The sequence below is a fragment of the Lepisosteus platostomus genome, chromosome 3 (genome assembly GCF_059453375.1).
Source record: "Lepisosteus platostomus isolate fLepPlt1 chromosome 3, fLepPlt1.hap1, whole genome shotgun sequence".
NCBI lineage: Eukaryota > Metazoa > Chordata > Actinopteri > Semionotiformes > Lepisosteidae > Lepisosteus > Lepisosteus platostomus.
This window is the reverse complement of record NC_142613.1, coordinates 18,804,047-18,823,250: the sequence shown is the minus strand read 5'-3', so window position 1 is coordinate 18,823,250 and position 19,204 is coordinate 18,804,047. Positions and strand designations below refer to the sequence as shown.

At 36.5% G+C, this 19,204-nt stretch overlaps 1 protein-coding gene across 4 annotated transcripts in view; it reads left to right on the top strand.

Annotated features, from left to right (window-relative positions):
- Positions 1–19,204, top strand: part of LOC148674568 (kinesin-like protein KIF13B) — an 86,935-nt gene extending 67,731 nt beyond the window's left edge. For 3 of the 4 annotated variants that reach the window (XM_088624807.1, XM_088624804.1, XM_088624806.1), the window contains 10 exons: positions 408–584; positions 1,723–1,815; positions 2,803–2,955; positions 4,142–4,219; positions 5,149–5,199; positions 6,788–6,887; positions 7,369–7,502; positions 10,367–10,429; positions 11,266–12,268; positions 13,493–19,204. In XM_088624807.1, the coding sequence (XP_088480933.1) occupies positions 408–584; positions 1,723–1,815; positions 2,803–2,955; positions 4,142–4,219; positions 5,149–5,199; positions 6,788–6,887; positions 7,369–7,502; positions 10,367–10,429; positions 11,266–12,268; positions 13,493–13,728 (2,088 nt within the window). In that variant the 3' untranslated portion in view covers positions 13,729–19,204. The remainder of the gene's footprint in view (positions 1–407; positions 585–1,722; positions 1,816–2,802; positions 2,956–4,141; positions 4,220–5,148; positions 5,200–6,787; positions 6,888–7,368; positions 7,503–10,366; positions 10,430–11,265; positions 12,269–13,492) is intronic. The other variant, XM_088624808.1, reaches the window with a different exon arrangement.

Here is a 19,204-nt window from a genome sequence, read left to right as displayed (position 1 = left end):
ACAGCTGTATCCCTCAGCATTGAGATGTAAAAGAACTGCTTATAAAAGTGTTGGAGAACTAACAGTAACATTAAATCATCTGATGATTCATAGACAAAGTCTTAGATCTCTTAGATCATGTATTTTGACAGTCACAACACTGACTATATAATTGAGTCTTTTCTCCTTATCAAAGACAGAAATCTAGTGCTTCATAGATACAGAATATGTAAAGAAAAGTCTCTTAAAATCTCTTCTTCAACACAATGTATAGCATGGTAGGTAGCAGCTAACTAGGAACACTCTGATTGTGACCCTCAGTACTACTAAAAGAACCCCTCTCACACCACAAAAGATGGATTCTTCATTACAGACTGTGCAAATATGTGAACTCTGAGACACACGAATATCCCTCCTGCTTGCACTAGGTGAATGCAGAGGCCTCGTGGGATTCAACAGTGCACAACTGTCCCCAGCTGAGTCGAGGGGCAGCGCCAGACCAGCGGGTGTACCTGACAGTAAAGACCACTGTGCAGCTCAGCCACCCTGCAGACATGCAGCTCATTCTGCGCAAACGCATCTGCGTGAATGTCACTGGCAGGCAGGTAAGGACTAAGCTTTAATGAAGATTTTATTTAAGTAGAGTTAGAGAAGAAAAAAAATGATTATTGTGCATATGAGATTCATAAGAGTTCATTCTCTAAATGAAAGGAGGCGATACAGCTTATCTTGTTTATTCAGTTGCTAGTAGCTCATTGAACTAAAGATTGTATCCTGGCATTTCTTGGAAAGAAGCCAGTGTATCTTCTTGGTACCTTGTTCCATACTTCCACTTCACTTTGTGTAAAAAGTGCTTTGTGTTCTTATTTTTAAATTCATTTTTGTTTCACTTCACTGTAGATGCCGATAAAGTTTGTTGAGATGACTTTGGCAATACTTTTTATAGGTTTTGAATAATTCAGTATTGGAAGCTTTTATTCACTTTCTTGTTTGCTTGCGAGAGGTTCTATCAGGAGATAATGTATTCATTGCTGAAACACAGACTGGTCTAGTCAGACTTAAACCCCCTAGTGGCCAGACTAGACCAATAACCAGTATATAAAATGTCTTGGAACTTGATTTTGTGGAATTGCCAGTGCTTTATTGAATAACATGGAATATTAAGTATTGGTGATCACTTAAGCTTATTAATAGAAGTTAGGGACTATAAGCTTTTTTCCTTCAAATATTGTATTTTCTGTCATCACCTTTTTTATTAATACAGCAAATTGCTGACTGCTTATAACAGGCATCATTTCAGATATCTAGACACTTAATGCTCATGCCAATTGAACCACTTGTAGAGAATCACACAGCCTTGCTATTGAATACTTCGTATTTTATCAGGTTTTCTGTGTTTTGCAGGCAGTGAATTTGACTCTTGTTGATAGGGATTTGATTTAATTTATTTAATTATGCAAAGTATTCAAAATCTAGTAATCCTTTTTAAGACTGAGTACTTTTTTAAAAATAGTTTACTGTCAGACATTTGGTGCAGGATGACAAGTATAAATTTGGTTACAATAGACAGGGGCTCCTCTTTTCATGGTGTGTGAAAATAGGCAGCAAAATAAGAGGAAACACACACTACAAAACACACTCTTAGGTTTAGTGTTTGTGAAATTACATCATTCTAAGAAAACCTCTAATTCCAATTTTTAATAACTTTCACTGTTTTCTGCTTTTTGTATACGTACAATACAGGGCTTTGCTCAAAGTTTTCTACGGAGGATGTCTCACAGAAGTACGATCCCTGCCTGTGGAGTAACCTTTGAGATTGTGTCCAACATTCCAGGGGTGAGGCAACAGATGAACACTGTCACAAGCCATCCAAAAGCAGATATTAGTTAAATTGAGAACCCTGACATCCAAAAACAGTTTGGATTACAGTAAAATGGACAGATTTAAGCCCTTATTTTGCTTAAGATCAGTGCTAATAAGTGCTAAAAATAAAAAGTAGTTTGCATTCAGGATAAAGCCATCTTGATTATGGTTTGTTGAAATAGTAATGTGCCAGTGCTATTGTAAGTTTTGTAATTTTCTTACTTGTATTGAATTTATACCAAAATAGTATAGTTAGTATAGCTACAGAAATGTGTTTTTGAGCGCACTAGAAATATCTTTGTGTATATCTAAAGTAGAATATATGATTATAATTGTATGTAGTTTAATGAGTAACACTTATAGCAGTACAGTATGTCAACATTGCTCAGATGTGTACTTTTTTAAATTTAGTAAACTGGTAGATCTACAGTATCTGTACTAGTACTCAAAGGTATTTGCTTAGGGACGGAGCGGTGGCTCTGTGGCTAAGGATCTGTGCCTGTGGCTGGCCGGTTCAATTCCCACGGCCGGCAGAGGAATCCTACTCCGTTGGGCCCCTGAGCAAGGAGCATTAACCCCAAATGCTCCAGGGGTGCTGTACAATGGCTGACCCTGTGCTCTAATCCCAAGCTTCTCTCTCTGTCTGTGTATCTGTGTCTCACGGAGAGCTACCTGGGGTATGCGAAAAAAGACAAATTCATTTATATTTATATTTTTATATTATATTTGCATTCACTCATCTTTATTTCAGATTAAAGCGTGGGTTATGTGACGATAAGAAAATAATGTATACCAAATCAAATACCCTCATGCTCTCCTTTAAAATACAACAATGACACTGTTTTTTTCTTTGTGGTTGGCGGAGTATGGATAAAAAGAGCAGTGAAGCATCCCACTGCTTTTGCAGAACAAATGTTAGGTGAATTCAACCACACAGCAGTCTTGTGCTTATATCTTCAGGATGCCGAGGGTTCGGAGGACAGGGAGATGCTAGCGCGACTGGCAACCAGTGTTGAGAACCAGCAGTCAGCGGACACAGAGGCGGCCATAGAGAAGTACCTGCGCAGTGTGCTTGCTGTAGAGAACATCCTCACACTAGACCGGCTACGACAGGTTAGCAGAACTCTTATAGACTCAGCCAAGTTCATCCACTGCCACGAAGCCATTAAGTTTGGCAGCAGCCTCTTTGACAGTTATTCTTCAGTATCATGAGACTAAAAAAATATGAGAGCTAGACTGTACTAATATTTTGTATTTTCATCTCAAAGGGTTTCTTAGCACTTGACCCTCAGGGCTGCACTCACTTCATAAAAGAAGTGTTCTGCCTCTTACTGTGATATTTACACCGAGGCAGAATTAACATCAGATCAGTGTTAGCGTTTTTGTATAAAAATACAGTTTTAGGATTAGACTTAAGGTTCAGGGCTTTGAAACTATATCATTTGTAAATATTTTTTTATTTCATTTATGTAGCCTGTGATCCCATGATCACAAATGTGGCACAGATGACCATGACTTTACTGGATCATCACCACAACGTCAGTATTACTCTTTGAAATAGTATTGTGGTCAAACGGCAGCACCAACACATCCCACGCCAATTTAGAGTTCAATGGCAATTGTTTATTTTATAGTCAAAAGGTCAAAAATAAAATAATAAACTAAAATAAATTGAGCTGTTTTTTGTGCTCCTATGCTATCTTTCTAAATACTGGGTGCAGCTAGTCTGGCATGGGTATACTTTTCTCCACAAAACTGCCTTTGTAAAGAAATGAAAAAGAAACATTCACAAGCCAGTTTCTCTTTGCCAGGTCAGTATTGCATACAATGTCCTCTTCCAGTCTATGTTTTAGTTTAATTACAATGCTTTTATTTTGTTTAATTACAATGCATTTTGTGTCTGCCTCCTTGTTTTTCTCTCGGGACCCTCGTTCATTTGCCTGACTATACTGTAGCTGCCCAATTGTTCCAATGCTTAGACTTAACGTAAAATTTCAAAAAGTTGCCCTGGACAATGCTAAAGCAAACAGTGATAGTAATCTATAATAACAGAAACCATGTGATGATCTGTGAAGGCTCTCCCTTGAGTGAGGGTGTGGGGATGCTTCTCTAAGAAATATTCTTTTTAAGTTCAGACTGTTTTAGATTAATGAAATATACAGCATGAGTAAAATAAGTTTGATTCTTATAGGTGCCTAAACATTTAATTTGTATGAAGATCTGGAGAGACTCTGAGTGCAGCTCATCTGGTTAATTGCTTGTCAGTGTGCGCATTTTCAGTGTTTCCCCCTGTGTATAGGAGGTGGCAGTGAAGGAACACCTGGCTGGGAAAGGAAAGGGGAACAGGCGCAGTCTCAGCTCCCCCAATGTGCACAGGGTGAGACTCAACTTTCCCTCTCCCCGGGGTAAAAAATCCTGGGAATAGTTTTGATCATCACAGAAATAAAAGTAGTCTGTATAATACCACTTCAACACAATAACAAACATGTATGTGTATATAAGAGGTTTGGTTATGCTACATAATGCTACAAAAATCTCTGAATGTGTATATATATATACATTTTAAAATGAGAATTTTAAATTGTTTTATCATGTTAATCCTCTTGTATATTTTTGTGAAGGGCGTTGAACTTTCATGTTTTCTAGCAGTCTGATTAAGTTCCCAAGAACAGTTGGGTTTTTAGAATGACAAAGTTTTTTTTTTTTTACTGTGCTCCTTGACAGAATAGTTTTTTAATATGATCCAGCATACACTTGTCTTCAAATCTTCTAAATACATAAAATACTGGAATTAGGTATCTTGGACATATTCAGTAAATTGTTGTATTTCCTTTTACCAGCAGCTTAATGCTAGTTGTTTCAACTGATTGTATCATCCCAAAAAAAGTGTTCATGCAATTCACAAGAGCTACAGTACAATAAGGGCTGTGCTGCGTGGATTATATTCTAATAATACTACCATGCTTAACTGTCTATAATGTTTATAAAATGTTTTTGATTTATTGCGGTTTAAGTTTGGAGTATTAATACCAGGATTGTTTTTCAACTCCATACCAGTTGTGTGAATATTAAACCCTTATAAAAACATAAAGGACTGTTCAGAAGATGATGCTGTTTTTTTTGTCTCCGCTTTTCAACAAGATTGTAATTTCACACTTTCAATCATGGGCTAAACAAATAATATTTGCAGTGGACAGGTTGGAGATTAGCAATGACACTAAATTGTTATTTGACTTTGGTTCCTACACCAATTTATAGAAAGCTTCTCCCAGTCTGCAATTAAGGTATTTCTCTCCTCTCCTACAGCTGTCTGGGAGCCGCCAGGACCTTTCGCCTAGCTCTCAACTGGAAAATAAGGTAAAGGAGCAGTCGGGTAGCTATCCCTGGAAGCTGGGGCTATGAAGATGCCTATGGTCAGATGAAGATCATATGTTCAGATACAGTACAAATTTGTTGTAGTATATTTAAGTGGAAGTAAGTTTGTCTGTAATGTAATTGCACCCTTATTCAGTATCAAATGCTCCTTTATAATACCATCTGAAATCCCATTGGCCAAGGTAACAACATTGAAAGAGCATATTTAAAATTGATAGTGGCCTAGCAATACAATTTGATCAATTTTTATTAAATTCACTACAAAATATGTAAAATTTTTTAATAATTGTGTGAAATGTTTTAACTGTGTTATTGTCATCCTGTGGTGTGCGGATTCCATTGTTCAATACGTCTGACCACTGAAAGTAGTCATTGTCAGTACTAATGATCAAATTTAACAATAAGTATCTTGAGAACCCATTCAGGAAAATGGCGAATGAAAACATAAGGTTGTATTAGTTTCTTTTTTGGGATACCCTTAAAATCCTTATCCTTCTTAGTGTCCACATGACTAGGGGAGGAGCAAAACTCTGGGGGAACTGAAGGCTCTGGAGGAACTATTTGGACTTGTGAAACTTACTACTTCTACTGAGTGACAAAACCATTCTTAATCCTTTTCTATTTGCCAGTCAGTAAAGAATCAATTCCTTTGTCCACGTCACATTGACAAAACATTTAGTAAATTTTATTTTTAAGAATTTGTGTCTGGCCAGGATGTTTACATGCTGGCAAACCCGTATCCTGTTAATTTTCAATATTACCGCAAATGGTGAAGTAATGCTGCTGTGAAGTTTTTTATTACCACATCTATTTTGAAAAGGCTGTTTTCTGCGTCTTAAGCACCCATACCATGGATTATGGCTGCACAAAGTGATTTCTTTTTTGTTGAGTTTACAAAGAGGAATGGTGTTTATGAATGGGTACTCAAACTTTCGGATTACATTTATGAAATAAATTTATGAATACTCTTAAAGTAGACTAATGATGTTTAGAGGCAATGAATAAAACCAGAAAATAATTACATTTTTGTTTTCATCTTCCAAGTGAAACTGGAATTTTAATTTGTTCCCACCGAGAACATGTTAATCAGTTCATAACATTACAGGTGTTCTCTAAAACATGTTAATCCCTGTGGTTGAGGCTATTCCCCATTGAATGCCACTTTAATTGCAAAATTATTATTTACAACTACAGTGTGTTCTGGGTAGGCCCTTGCTATTATGAGTTCACATATTATAGTCATTTCAAAATGCCATGATGTCTTTGAAAATTGGATACAAGTTTCATTTATATGGCATAATAAGTAATTGTTCAGTCAATTGTTTTGCAAAAAACATGACACTGTATGCCCACTTTTTTTTTTTGTTGGGGACACTTTTGCAAATTGGTAACTGAAAGTGTCAAGTTAGTACAAAACTAATGTCAGCATAGATAAAACTGATAAAACGCCATCCTGGGCCATGGGTTGGGCACTCTGGCCCTAGAGGGATCTGTAACTGAAATATGGAATCACTAACTGGTGGATCTCTCTCTGTGGGCTTTTTAACCTTTATTTTTCTTTAACTTTTAGGGCCGTTGGGAAAGTCAGCAGGATATATCTTTGACTTCATCTCAGTTCAGTCGAACACCACCACACCCTTCACTTTCCAAGAGTGCTGAGCCAGAAGCAGGTAACCTTTTTAGGAGTCGCATCTCTTTTTCTTCAAGAATGCTGTTTGGAGTCTGCATTGAGCTACATTTTTCATACTCAATTTTTATCTCTTATTTCAGCTATTATTGTATGTCACTGCATTTTCCCATTATAACTGTCTCATTATGCATTTGCAAGTTTTCTTTAACTTGGCTTTGCGTTGTGTTGAGTTTTAAATTTCAGTAGCCTTTCAAAACTGTTGTTACTTTTATTTCCAGACCGATTCATTTCGGTCTTTAATTTCATTCATAATTTTTTTATTAGGTTTTGCATGATCTTTTATTGAAGCACATAATCAGAATGGACAACTTTTTTTTAATTTTTATATAAAGTCAGTCTCTTTGTCCCACACTTCTCTCCATTTTTTCTGTGTTGCTTTGTCCCATGCTTCTGCACTTTTTTCCTCTACCTCTCTGTGCCACTGTCTCGCCTGTCCCTGTCTCCATCCTCGCTTCCTCTAGGTATCTCTGGACTGGCTGCCTCTTATCTCTCCCCAGTGAAAGCCTTGGTGCCCCAGATGCCCAAACTGCTTAAGTCTCTTTTCCCTGTCCGGGATGACAAGAAAGACCTACGACCATCACCTCTTGCTCATCAGGTGGGAATTGGGGGTTTGCTTTAATTTCTCTGTGAGACCAAGGCTCAGTTTTAAAAAGGGTAACAAATGTACCACTTAAAGAGCCTTATAATTTTTTAGAAGGACAAAATTGCAATAATAAAGTTTTTTCATAATGTGTTTTTATGGAGAGAAGATTACTTCTTAAAATTAATTTAATTTAAGAAGAGTTAAAATGAGGTGATTGTCAGGGATGGTGAAAATAGGTACAATATCACATTAAAAAATGCCAGTCCTATTTAATAAAAGTTATCCTTGAAGAATTGAGAGTACTCTGCCTTAGCTGCAAAGTATTGGTTTATAACCCCTCACCTCTTTTGCAGCAGTGAGCAATAGAGAAAAGGTTATTAATATTGTACAAAATGAGCTTTTATCCAAAGTCAAAATACGTTTGTACAGATCTTTACTTTTGAAAATATTATCTCCTCTACTAATCTTATTTTCATAGCACACTTATTTAACATTAGGGTCTCTTTCGTAATGTGATTTTTCCCATTTCCATTTGTTTTGTTAGAGAATACAAAGGATACCATTTTTAGTTGAAGGGCAAATTGTATTAACAGGATTGGTTCCAGGGAGTTAAACTCAGGCCATTTCTGATCATGCATTGAAAAAACCTTTTTGATGTAACTGCAGTAATGAGAAACTGAGCCACTAATGACATATATTGTGGGATGTTTGTACGTTTGCTAACCAAAGCATAACATGGACGTAGAAAGGTTAGATCAACAACAATAATAGTAGACATGTACAGAGGATGATAAGGAAAAGTCTACTTTTGTCAGTAGCTGCCCTTATCTTTTATCCTCAAAAGACAGCAACATCTGGGTTTGGGGTCAAGTCACGTCAGTCCCAGAGTCTCCCTGCAAAATGTACGTTTAGTAAATGTGTACTGCTACAATATTTTCAGAAGGCTTTAGATTACGTTCCTCACGAAAGATTAAATTCTTAAATTGCAGGCAGAGCCCTTCCTTATTTTTGCCAGATGCTGGTATAGTATACAAAGTAGTGAAGTTATAGAACTAGAAAACTTTGAAGAATCTGCAAAGAAAAATCTTTAAGATTTATCTAAAATCCAAGACTGGGCAAATACTTGGCATGCAGTCTTTAATGTACACAGGTGCAGAGTATTACACCCAAGCGTTAAATTGGGAATGCCGAGATTAAAGAAGGCACCGGTGAAAAAGACTTAGGTAATTCTGTTAATACAGTATTTTCGTCTGGTCAATGTGCAACACAACAAAAAAGCAAACTGGATGTTAGGATATATAGTTAAAAGCATAGAATTTAATTCAAAAGAAGTGATTTGAAAACAGTTAAATACATGAAGAAAACCTCATTGAGAATATTGTCTACACTTTTGGTCACTGTTACAAAAATGTATTCCTGCTCTGCTAACCAGATACATTCCCAGGCTTAAAAGAATGATGTGGTGTGTCAACACTTTCCCTGTAATGGGATTTATAATGAATATGCTTTGTTGCCTTGAGCAATGCATATAAACCTTGGTTGTATTGCAGGTGGTCCTCCAGGAGTGTGTGAGGATGGGAGATGACAGAGTAGTTGTGTTTGATCTCCTGTCTCAGGTCTCATACTTGCTAAGTCAATCAGATCCCAAGCACCTTTACCCTGCCCAGCTTTTAACAGTTTGTGCTGATCTTCAAAATGTATAGCACAGGCAATGTAGACTAAAGGAAAATTTGAGTATAAAGTTTCTCAATTGCAATTTTTTTTACTTGAAGGACATAATCTGAAGGACAATTACCGAGGCGATTGTTTCAGAAAATCTTAAAGCGCATTAGTGCAGAATTTGTGGAAAATGAAAAATTGCTCCAAAGGGGTTTTCTTTTCTAGTTATGGGTCATAAAAGACTTTTTGATTCCAATCCTGGCCGACAGAGGAAGGTGCACTTGGGAGATGCGCAGAATGAAAAGAATCTTAAAATGGTGCTGAGATTCAGTAGTTTGCATGCTTCAGGATATAAATGACTAAATCTTGAGAGTTATCCATGTCGGCAAAGATTATAAAAATTATACAACAAAACCTACATTAGAAGTTATATAACAGCCTACACGTTCTTTACAACAAAATGAAGACATGTTTCCAAGCAATTGTGGGGTTGGAGGCAAGATGAATATACTGTAACACAAGAAGCTGATTCTCCTCAATTAATGAATTAATTTGCCTCATTAAAGATTAACCATTACTTGTAAATCTTCATGTTGATTCACTGTATATATTATACAATGTTAAATCCTGATGGTCTTTAGGGCATAGTGAGTTTTAATAAATACTGTATGTGGACAATTAAAATTTCTTTTAAGATTTCAAACTGAGATTTTAATTAACAATGGCCTGGATTTTGAAATCAAGATAGCCATGGGAGAGTCCAGAGAAAAATGCACACCTGAAAGAAAAAAACAAAACAGTAATCTCCTTTTCTTACCAAAAGCATATTTTTTTTGCAGTTCCAGAAGTGCTTTAATTTTTTTTCTATTAATACCCCCGTGTTTGAAGAGCCTTTAAAAAGTAATGGATTGTCTGAGGTGAATTATATTACATAGATATGGATTTTTTTTTCTTGCTGAACACTGCAAATTCAGTTTTAGCAAGCATGCATTTCTGTCTCTGCAAAAAAGCTTTCTCGATCTATATTTCTCTAAAAGCATACTTTTTTCTCAAGCTTTCATCTTTGGCATCAACAGCCAACAAATAACTGTGATAAAAACCTGTAAAATTAAAAAAAAAATGTTGCAGATATTTTGATTGAGTTGACTTATCAGAAATTGAGAGATTGTGTGTAGTGTTTTTAAAAGCAATCTAAATGTTTGTATTATTTCCTCTAGTCTGTACCTCGTATCATGGTGCAATCTGCAAGCAATGAAGAAAGTCCTCTCAAACCAAAACAGGTATGTTTCCTGTTCAGTAAGCCCTTTTGGAAACAAGGTGCACAATTGTCATTGAAATTACATAGAACTAAAAGTAATTGTGTATGATCCAGATTAATACTTTACAAAGTCATGATTCTTGTTAGAAAGTGAAGTACTTGTATATTGCAAAATGACCTCCAGGCAATTTTATTGATGTCATTCCTTTCAAGTAATCAATATGGAAATGAAATATAGTATTAAATATATATATATAGATTTTAATTGAATTAAGAGGTATGTTCACTTAGAATAAGTGTTTTATTTCTTGGATTTTGGCTAATTATATAATTATCTGCAAAACTGATATAATTCATACCCTTTTCTGTAAACTAAAAAATGAAAGGGTGTTTTATATTGCAGTAGCCATGTTTTTCATTTGTGTTAAACTTGAAATATTTGTTTATAAAATGAAAACGTCTGATGATTACTGAATACAACCATTATTTTTTGTGCTTTCATTTTGGTTTCATACTGTAAAGTTCTAAACATTGTAATCTGTTGCAACATGAAACCGATTTCCTTTTTCTTTATCTGACTGTAGAGGACCAAAGTAAGCTTCTGTTAATATTTAAAATGTATTTCTGTGAATGTATACTTGTCAATTACCACTTTTCTTTAAAGATCTCTTTACCATAATTTTGAGCATTTCTCAATTTGAGATTATTATGATTGATTAATTGTCTGTTTTGAAACTTTGTTGTTAACGCTTATAAATCGTTTTCGATTCTTCAATCTTTATTCTAACTAGATGATTCAAAGCAGATTTGAGTATTTAAAATTTTTCAGTTAATAACATGTTGTATACTATTGCCTAGGTCCCTAAGAATGACAGTATTTCTCCGGCTGCACCCACAATAGGATCAGCCAGACAGTATGAGAAATATTACCCTACTGAATCCATAAGTACTGCAGATGGACAGTATGAGAAATGTTCCCCTGTCAAATCCATAACTGTATTAGAAGGACATGATGACAAACACTCTATAGCTGCATCCTTAGCAGTAGTGGACAGACCATCAGAAAACCACGAAGTGCCTTCTGTACCGGAGACTCCTGATGTGCCTCAAAGCCCTGCCAGTGAGGTCTCTAGTGGCTACTTCTCTGCCAGTATTTCTACAGCTACCCTCTCTGAAGCCTCCATAATAGGTAGTGATTCTGCAAGTTCCCCAGTCAACCAGGCCTCAGCCAGCAACATAATTGTAGCCCATCTTGGCAGCCCTGGGACTGACTCTGCTGCAACCCCAACAAACAATGGAAAAGTGGCCGAGGAGGGCCTAGAAGTCGCAGAGGCAGGGCTGCATCTGCACCAGTCTCAAGGATCAGTGGACAAAAACAGAGTCGCCTCTCCAGAAACAATCGACACAACAAAACCTCCAGAAATCAAACCACAAATGAAGCCTGAACCTGCTCTCTTGAAATCCTCTGCCTCGAACCCCTTTAAAATCCAGAAAGTCAAGACGTCAGACCTGAAATCTTTCACCCGTATTCTCGCAGAAGAAACCACGCTTCAGGAAGATGGGAATAGAGCCTTGGTAGAGAGAAGCATGATGTCGAGGGGTAGCGATCAAGCTGAAGTGAGGGAGGAAAAAGTCCAGTCGACGAAAGAGCAGCCCAGGTTCACAACAGAGCCAGCAGAAACTGAACAGCTGGAGATCGGTTCTGACCCGGAAGAGGCGAAGGAAGCTGCGCTTCCTGACTGGCTCAAAGAAGGGGAATATGTTACAGTTGGGACCAGTAAGAGTGGTGTAGTGCGCTACATTGGACCTACAGATTTTTCAGATGGTGTTTGGGTTGGAGTTGAGCTTGATGTTCCTGCAGGTAGGAGATCCTTTATGATGTTCTGCCATTTGTTACAACATGAACAGTATGAAAATGATTTTAGAAATGTCTAATCATAGGTAGGATGTTGTGTGAATCAATTTTATTTTTGTAAAACAGTATATTTATTATTTAATGCAAAACATATTTGTCATTTCCATGACTTTGCGGGGGTGTAAATTGTATATGGAAAACTTTCTAATGCAGGACACACTATTTGTTTGCTGTTTTTGTTGATAGCCAAGAACAGTCAAATCTGCATTAAGAAAACCGCTCAATGATTTTCTTATAAAACAATTTTCACGAGATTAAATGGTATATTGATCTTGAATGTACATTTTATGAATGTCTAATTCAGTGTTACTAGTTTGTGATACTGTCTGGACTATAATGTAACAGGAGATATCTTTTGTCAGATGGGTCTCAGGGAAACAAAAACAGACAGTGTAATAAGTTACCAAACCAAAAGTTTCTTCCAAAACAACTATTTTCCCCCCCAAAAAATCACAAAACTCTTCATGGGCTCATTGGTTGCTGATCTGCTAACAGCCACTGTAAGACTGCTTCCTGCTTTTTAACTGAGACACAACCAATTGTCATCCTTCAATTGGATGATGGGGGATAGCAGATTATTCCTCACTGTTGTGTAGCTTAATGTTGTTCTGAAAATATCTGCTGTCTTGTCTAAAACTACTGGCCATCTGCAGTATCTGCCCCTTATCTAATTTTTTACAATTTTTTTCAGTCCTTTGCTGCTTTCAGACTTCTAAAGTTACACATTTCAGCTCAGAAAATAATGCGATATGCAGCTCTTTCAACATCTGTCACATTTACCAGAACACTAGAGAAAATGCATGCAGTGATTATAATTAAAGCAACCTTTTTCTATGGTGTTTCTTAGTAGTAGGATTTCATAGGATGTTTAGTACTGAACAAGCAATAATCTAGGAAAAACTTTTTTCTCAGGAGAATCCACTATTCGTAAGAGATGCTTACTTTGGAAAAGTGTCGTAATGACCATCCTAACATAATTGTAGTGCCTGCAAAGGGTAAACTGAGATAACTTTTCCCCTTAAGAGTTTGCATCATGAGATATTTCTCATTCAAATATAGTACCCCATAATAATCCATTGAGAATAATTTAGTATTCTTACTTCTAGTTTGTGCAATGACGTGTGTCATTAAGAGCCTGTACGGTGTAACCAACACGATTTCTTCCTCCAGGTAAGAATGATGGCTCTGTAGGAGGGAAACAGTACTTCAAATGCAACCCAGGCTACGGTGTACTGGTGAGACCGGACAGGGTGAGTCGTAGTAGCGGGTCAGGCAAGCGTCGCGGAGAAAACCGCCGGACTGGGAATTTCTCTGGCTCCAACCCCAATCTCGCCGCACTCACTGCTATGGTGAAGGGTGAGGGGGCTGCCAGGAAGGGGGAGAACCGCAAGTCATGGAACAGCTGAGAGAAGGGCAAGGCCAAGGAGGAAGCTGGGTTTCCCTCTGTCTGACGAACAGTCTCAAGCCAGACTGTCCCACAGGAGCGAGCCGCCACAACTGCGCGTGCTACTGGGTTGGAAGTGGTGTTGGCAAAGACTTGAGTGAAACGCTGCTTCCTAGCCTTGGAGAGGTCATTGCGGAGAACTGCATCATGCTGTGCAAGAGCAGTGAGGTTACTAGCATCCGCAGCATTCTGTACAATGCTGCCGTCTTTGTGTGGAATATCTGGAAAATGTCTTTGTTCCTGTGCAGTGGGATAATTGCACTAATTATGTCCTCCTGAATTAGGTGTCCAAACGCTAATACTAGAAACTGGCTACCCTTTGCCGTTCAGATGGCCCTACTAAGACTCTTATCTCTGGACCTTCCTATGATCATAGAGCTTTTATGTTTGGTAATGGAGTGTATTTTGTCTCAAGATTTTTATGACTGCTACTGCTATAATGAAATTCCAGATTTTCTGATGGAAGTTTGATAAATGTTATAGTTGATGATATATGATAATCCGGGGATATACGTTTTAGAACCTCTATTAAGATCTCTCACTTTGATGAAAATCATAATGGTCCAATTTCTTTCTTCACTGTTTTCCAAAAAATGATAGATGATCCTAAATGTGCCTTTGAGAATTGTTTTGTTTTAATGAAAATGCCTTTTAAAGAATTGAAGTGTTCTCAGGGACTGGTGATTGATAATAAATGTGCCTTTGGGAGATGGGGTAATTATATACTGTCTAGTCATATGTATTATAAACTGACTCTGCTATGTCGGGAATCCCTTTTTTTGAGTGAATGTACAATTAATGAACAGAGGGGCAAGGTAATACAGATGCACAGAGCTTGATGTCATATTCCATCATTATAACAAGAGTTCTCAACTTTGGCACTTCCATTCCATGCCATTACAGGACTTCTCCATTACAAAATCCTGAACTGATCCTTAATTTGCTTACTTCAGGTGCTGAAGATCACTTAGCTAGATAGGGATTAGCTGGGACAGAGACATGGAATGGAAGCTCTTGTACTAAATAAACAATGCAGTGAGATTATTGGTAGTACCAACTCTCAGATACAGGTAATAACTTTTATCAAGTTTTACTTTTATGCATGTCAGAGAAAATGGGATTGAGGATTGTGGGCAGGGGAGTATTACATACACACTTTATTACACCACAGCAAGGGTGAAGATCTGTCTTGCCTTCACACTACTGCACCAGTATGCTGACAAGAACCCTTTCTGTACTTTGTCAAAATGTGATGCCCATATTAGTTTTTTTTAATTCTGTTTGACTAATCTCCTCTTTAGGTTAAAATATAGTTGTTTATGGAGTTTTAAAGATGAATAAGGATGGCTTTCAAAGCTTTTTACATTAGCTTACATTTCCAGTCTACAAATAAAATCTAGCTAGAATTTTAAAAGTATGTTCAAGAAAAGAATACTATTGTAATTTCTCCTTCCAACACCTGGGTTTTGGCTTGGTTTATATACATATACCAGGCTTAAAAGACCAGAATATAATGACCGTGGGTCATTCAAAGTATATTTTTACTTTCCTTATCCTGTTGGTGTTTCCTGAAATAATTAAGAAAAATCTGAAAAACTCCTCAGCCCCTCTTTTGTTCCCACTACACAACCTGTGGTTTACTGTTATTTAGCTGAAGCATTTAGGTTTACCAGTGCTAGGTCTAATCTTCCTCTGGTGTTGATGAGGAAATGGTTTTATTGAAATGCCTGAACAAACTGCATTTGAGTTTCCAGCTGATCAGAAGGCTCCTCTGACCTTATTATCAATATTAAGAAGGTGGAAGGCTTTTGGTGCTTCTGTCTTGCTGTGCATTGAGCTTGTGTAGTAGGAAGAATTGTTTTGAAGTAATGGAAATAACCTGTTGAACTGGAAATTTATTTTAACACTATGGACATCTGGCCACACTAGAAACTGCAAACTAACAGTTCCTTAAAGTGTAGGATAACACTGAAATTTTCTCTCTTTAAAAGTATAATGTTACTTATCTTGCTATAAAGATGATTTATCCCATTGTTCATTTTGGCTGACGTCCTAAACATTACAGTTTCTATTTTTGAGTTGCTATTAATAATGTGGTTGACATACTGTAGTGTCCCTTAGTCACATTAACACTGAAATTAAGAACAACACTATAGTTTGACATCTTAAGTTCCAGAATAACGATGAGCTGTGCATAGCAGTTAACATGTTTCATCTACTTGTATTGAAACAAGAAAATGTTTCAAGTAGACAAGTTCTCCAGTGTTAACAGACATAAAAAAGCCTGGTCACTATTGATGGTTGATTTTGTTGTAGGTGTTCCAGAATTAAAAGCATAAAAGCATTCAATCTTCCATTTTAAGCTGCTGATATTTGCAGAATGATTAGTATCATCAGTTAGAACAAATAAATAGTAAAACGGTGAAATGTGTCTGTTGGTTTTAAGGCTTGGTTGCAATCTAAAACAGCATACTAAAAAATGAATATTGTATGATTTATATAAATTGATTTTATTTTAATCTAATTTCCTGTAGTCTCTTGCCATGCTACAGAAATTCCCTGGAAAATGTACAAAATTCTAATGTGCAGTTTATGATTTTGCCCAGTGATCTACGTGTGATTTAGAAAACATTGTTTCTGGTAAAAATTCTTTGAAATTACACACACAGATTAGAAATGTGCAATAGATAAACAATGGGGCATTTTATTCTCTAAACTGTATTTTAGAGCTTTATTACTGAACCAGCCTTTTGTGCTGATTGCATAGAATCTATCTTTTAGATTTTGTGTGTAGACGAGTCCATTAGGAATAAAATGCTTATCTGTATTTTACCATTTCATCAATTCCCTCCATCAACTGCAGTAAATATATAGTTTCTCTGTGTTTTGTGTGAATATTAGAATTATGTATTTTACCACTTAGAATCTGAAGTTACATACACTAATGCAACATATTCTGCTTGTATATACATGGCTGCCAATATTGGATAGGTTTTAAAGTATTGTGCCTTTATGATACTTATTCCTAATACTTTAGGCACTTGACATAACATATCTAAGTAGTCAAAACCGAAATCCTCCTTTGCATTGTGTGAGCTGTTCTCAGAGGAAGTATTCTCTTTAATGTTCTTTTTGTATGAATGCTAGACTGTGACAAATCTCTCTGCTCTTCTGTTTAAATCTGGAAGCGCATCATTTAAGAGCAGGGTGGCTACGAAGTTACTTAATTCTTTCTTTTACTTATGACTCTCAAATTATGACACCTTGGTAGAAAAGAGTCTTTGCATTGTGTTACACCACATGTGGAGAGTTGTATATGCACAGAGGTATCAGATAAGTTGTCTTTTAGCAAAGCTTCTTTCCATGATTACACAACTTTTTCTTCTATAAGCATTGCCCAAGGGGGGCTTACAGTTTGAAAATCATAAGCAAGGTAACTTTGCAGTAACTTTATAGTACACGGTATGTGGAAAGTGCCTGAAGATTATAGTTTGACCTAAAATCAGACAGTTTAAATGAGCACATTCAGGTTCATGACGAGTGATCTTACTCTTCTCTTTGTGTGTGTATACTGGACATGTTTGGAGTTCATTTAAAGTATGCAGAATCTTTAATTTATGGAAATGCATAGGTTTGCACACCTGCTTGTACAGGGAATCACTGACCCTTAAATACATTTTTATGAATATTCATCCTCCATTTCCTGCCATCTTGTTCAATTGCGAATTTGGACAAAACTCCAAGTTCTGTGTTTACAGGACCAGTTAGTTTTTCTTGTGTATTTTTTATTATTTTTTACACATCAACACCCTGATATGGGAAGTTCATACCTAAAGAGTACTGTTTGGAATCCAACATATTTTGCAACTTTCACTATTTGTTTAAACCCAACTGCTAAGTATTACAGTGTTGTTAAAGATTAAAATGTGCTGCCAGAGTATTTTGTTATTCACTTTATAGTTTAGTGCACAGTGTTCTGGTAAAGAGGAATAGTAGTGATGTCTGTGTGCTTCACTTGTGGCCTTTAAAATTCCACATCTGGTATCTGCAGTTCTTAATGGTGCTGTGTTTCATGTGGGTGCTACTGTATGTTTACTTTCACACCTGTATTAAACACCTCAAAGTGCCTCAGGAGGTGACACTTGGGATGGAGTAATTTATGGTTGCTATCACATCACTTTTAATCTATTAAAAGTTTGCATTACAGCAGATAAAGTACTTTCCTAGAAAATGGAACTTTGAGTCCTGTGTTTGCAGAAGCCTTTGTTGCATGCAGTTTTGGTGTCCATCTCCTGCTTCTTATTCCAAGTTAAAAAGTATTTGGAGAACAGATTTGCATTGACTTTGCCTTAAATCCATCAGTGCTAGACTTGGACCATACATGGGGCCTCGGTTTTTTTTTATTAACCTGCATTTTCGAAGATGTTCAAGCTACTAAAATCTTACTTAAAATGTAAGAGACAAATTGAACTTCATTCTAATCTAGTTCTATTTTAGATTCCATACTGGAAATAGTCTTTTTAAAGAAGATATACTGCGGCATTAGATTTGGAGTAAACTGTATATGATGAGGTGTTGTAGCTTTCATCGCATACATATTAGCAAGACAAAGTATGAAGCACCCTAACCCTGTTTTACGTGAACTGGTATTAGTATTAACATGCTATATAACTGTTAACTGCTAATGTTTGCAAGGCTCTGTGTTGCTTTAGGTGGTTCTGTGATGTGAACACATGTATAAAGAGGATGCTCAGTGCCAGTTGCATCCCTTTGGGACCAAAATGAAATGACCATTATCCGTTTGGTGAAACAAAGTATTGTACTTCTTAACTGATTTACAATATTTGTGAGCAGTGGAGATGAACTGAAGTGAACCATATATAGTTCATTCGTGATCTAATATAATTTTTTAAAATAAATTATTGATAGGATTGCCCTTTTATTTCTTTTTTAGTGTATGTAATAACAGGAACTACACAAGGAGTGATAATGCATTGAGTTACTCCAGCTTCTGACATATATGGCTGTTCTTCTGTCACTCCTGCACTTCTATAGGAGCCCTTTACGTGATTAACTTGCAGTATTTGTTAAATTGCTCATTTTCACATCATTTTGTGTGTTGCCAGTGGATTTCTGATTTTGGTATTTCAATTACTGCCGCTTGAGTGTGCCTATCTTTTGTTTCTGATTCTGTGTAGCAGGTTGGTGCTTATGTATATGTATACTTTATATGTACAGATGCACGTCCTTTAATATATTGAGCACAATTTTTGAGATGATTGAATGAAATTGAATTTTTTAACTGTTATAAATACATGCTAAGATCCAAAGAAAATCATGTATGAAATTGTATATTTTTTGCTTTCTATCGTGTTAAAAAGACTGTACTATAATCACACTATGATCTGAATAAAACTTTGAACATTTTACAGTGACAA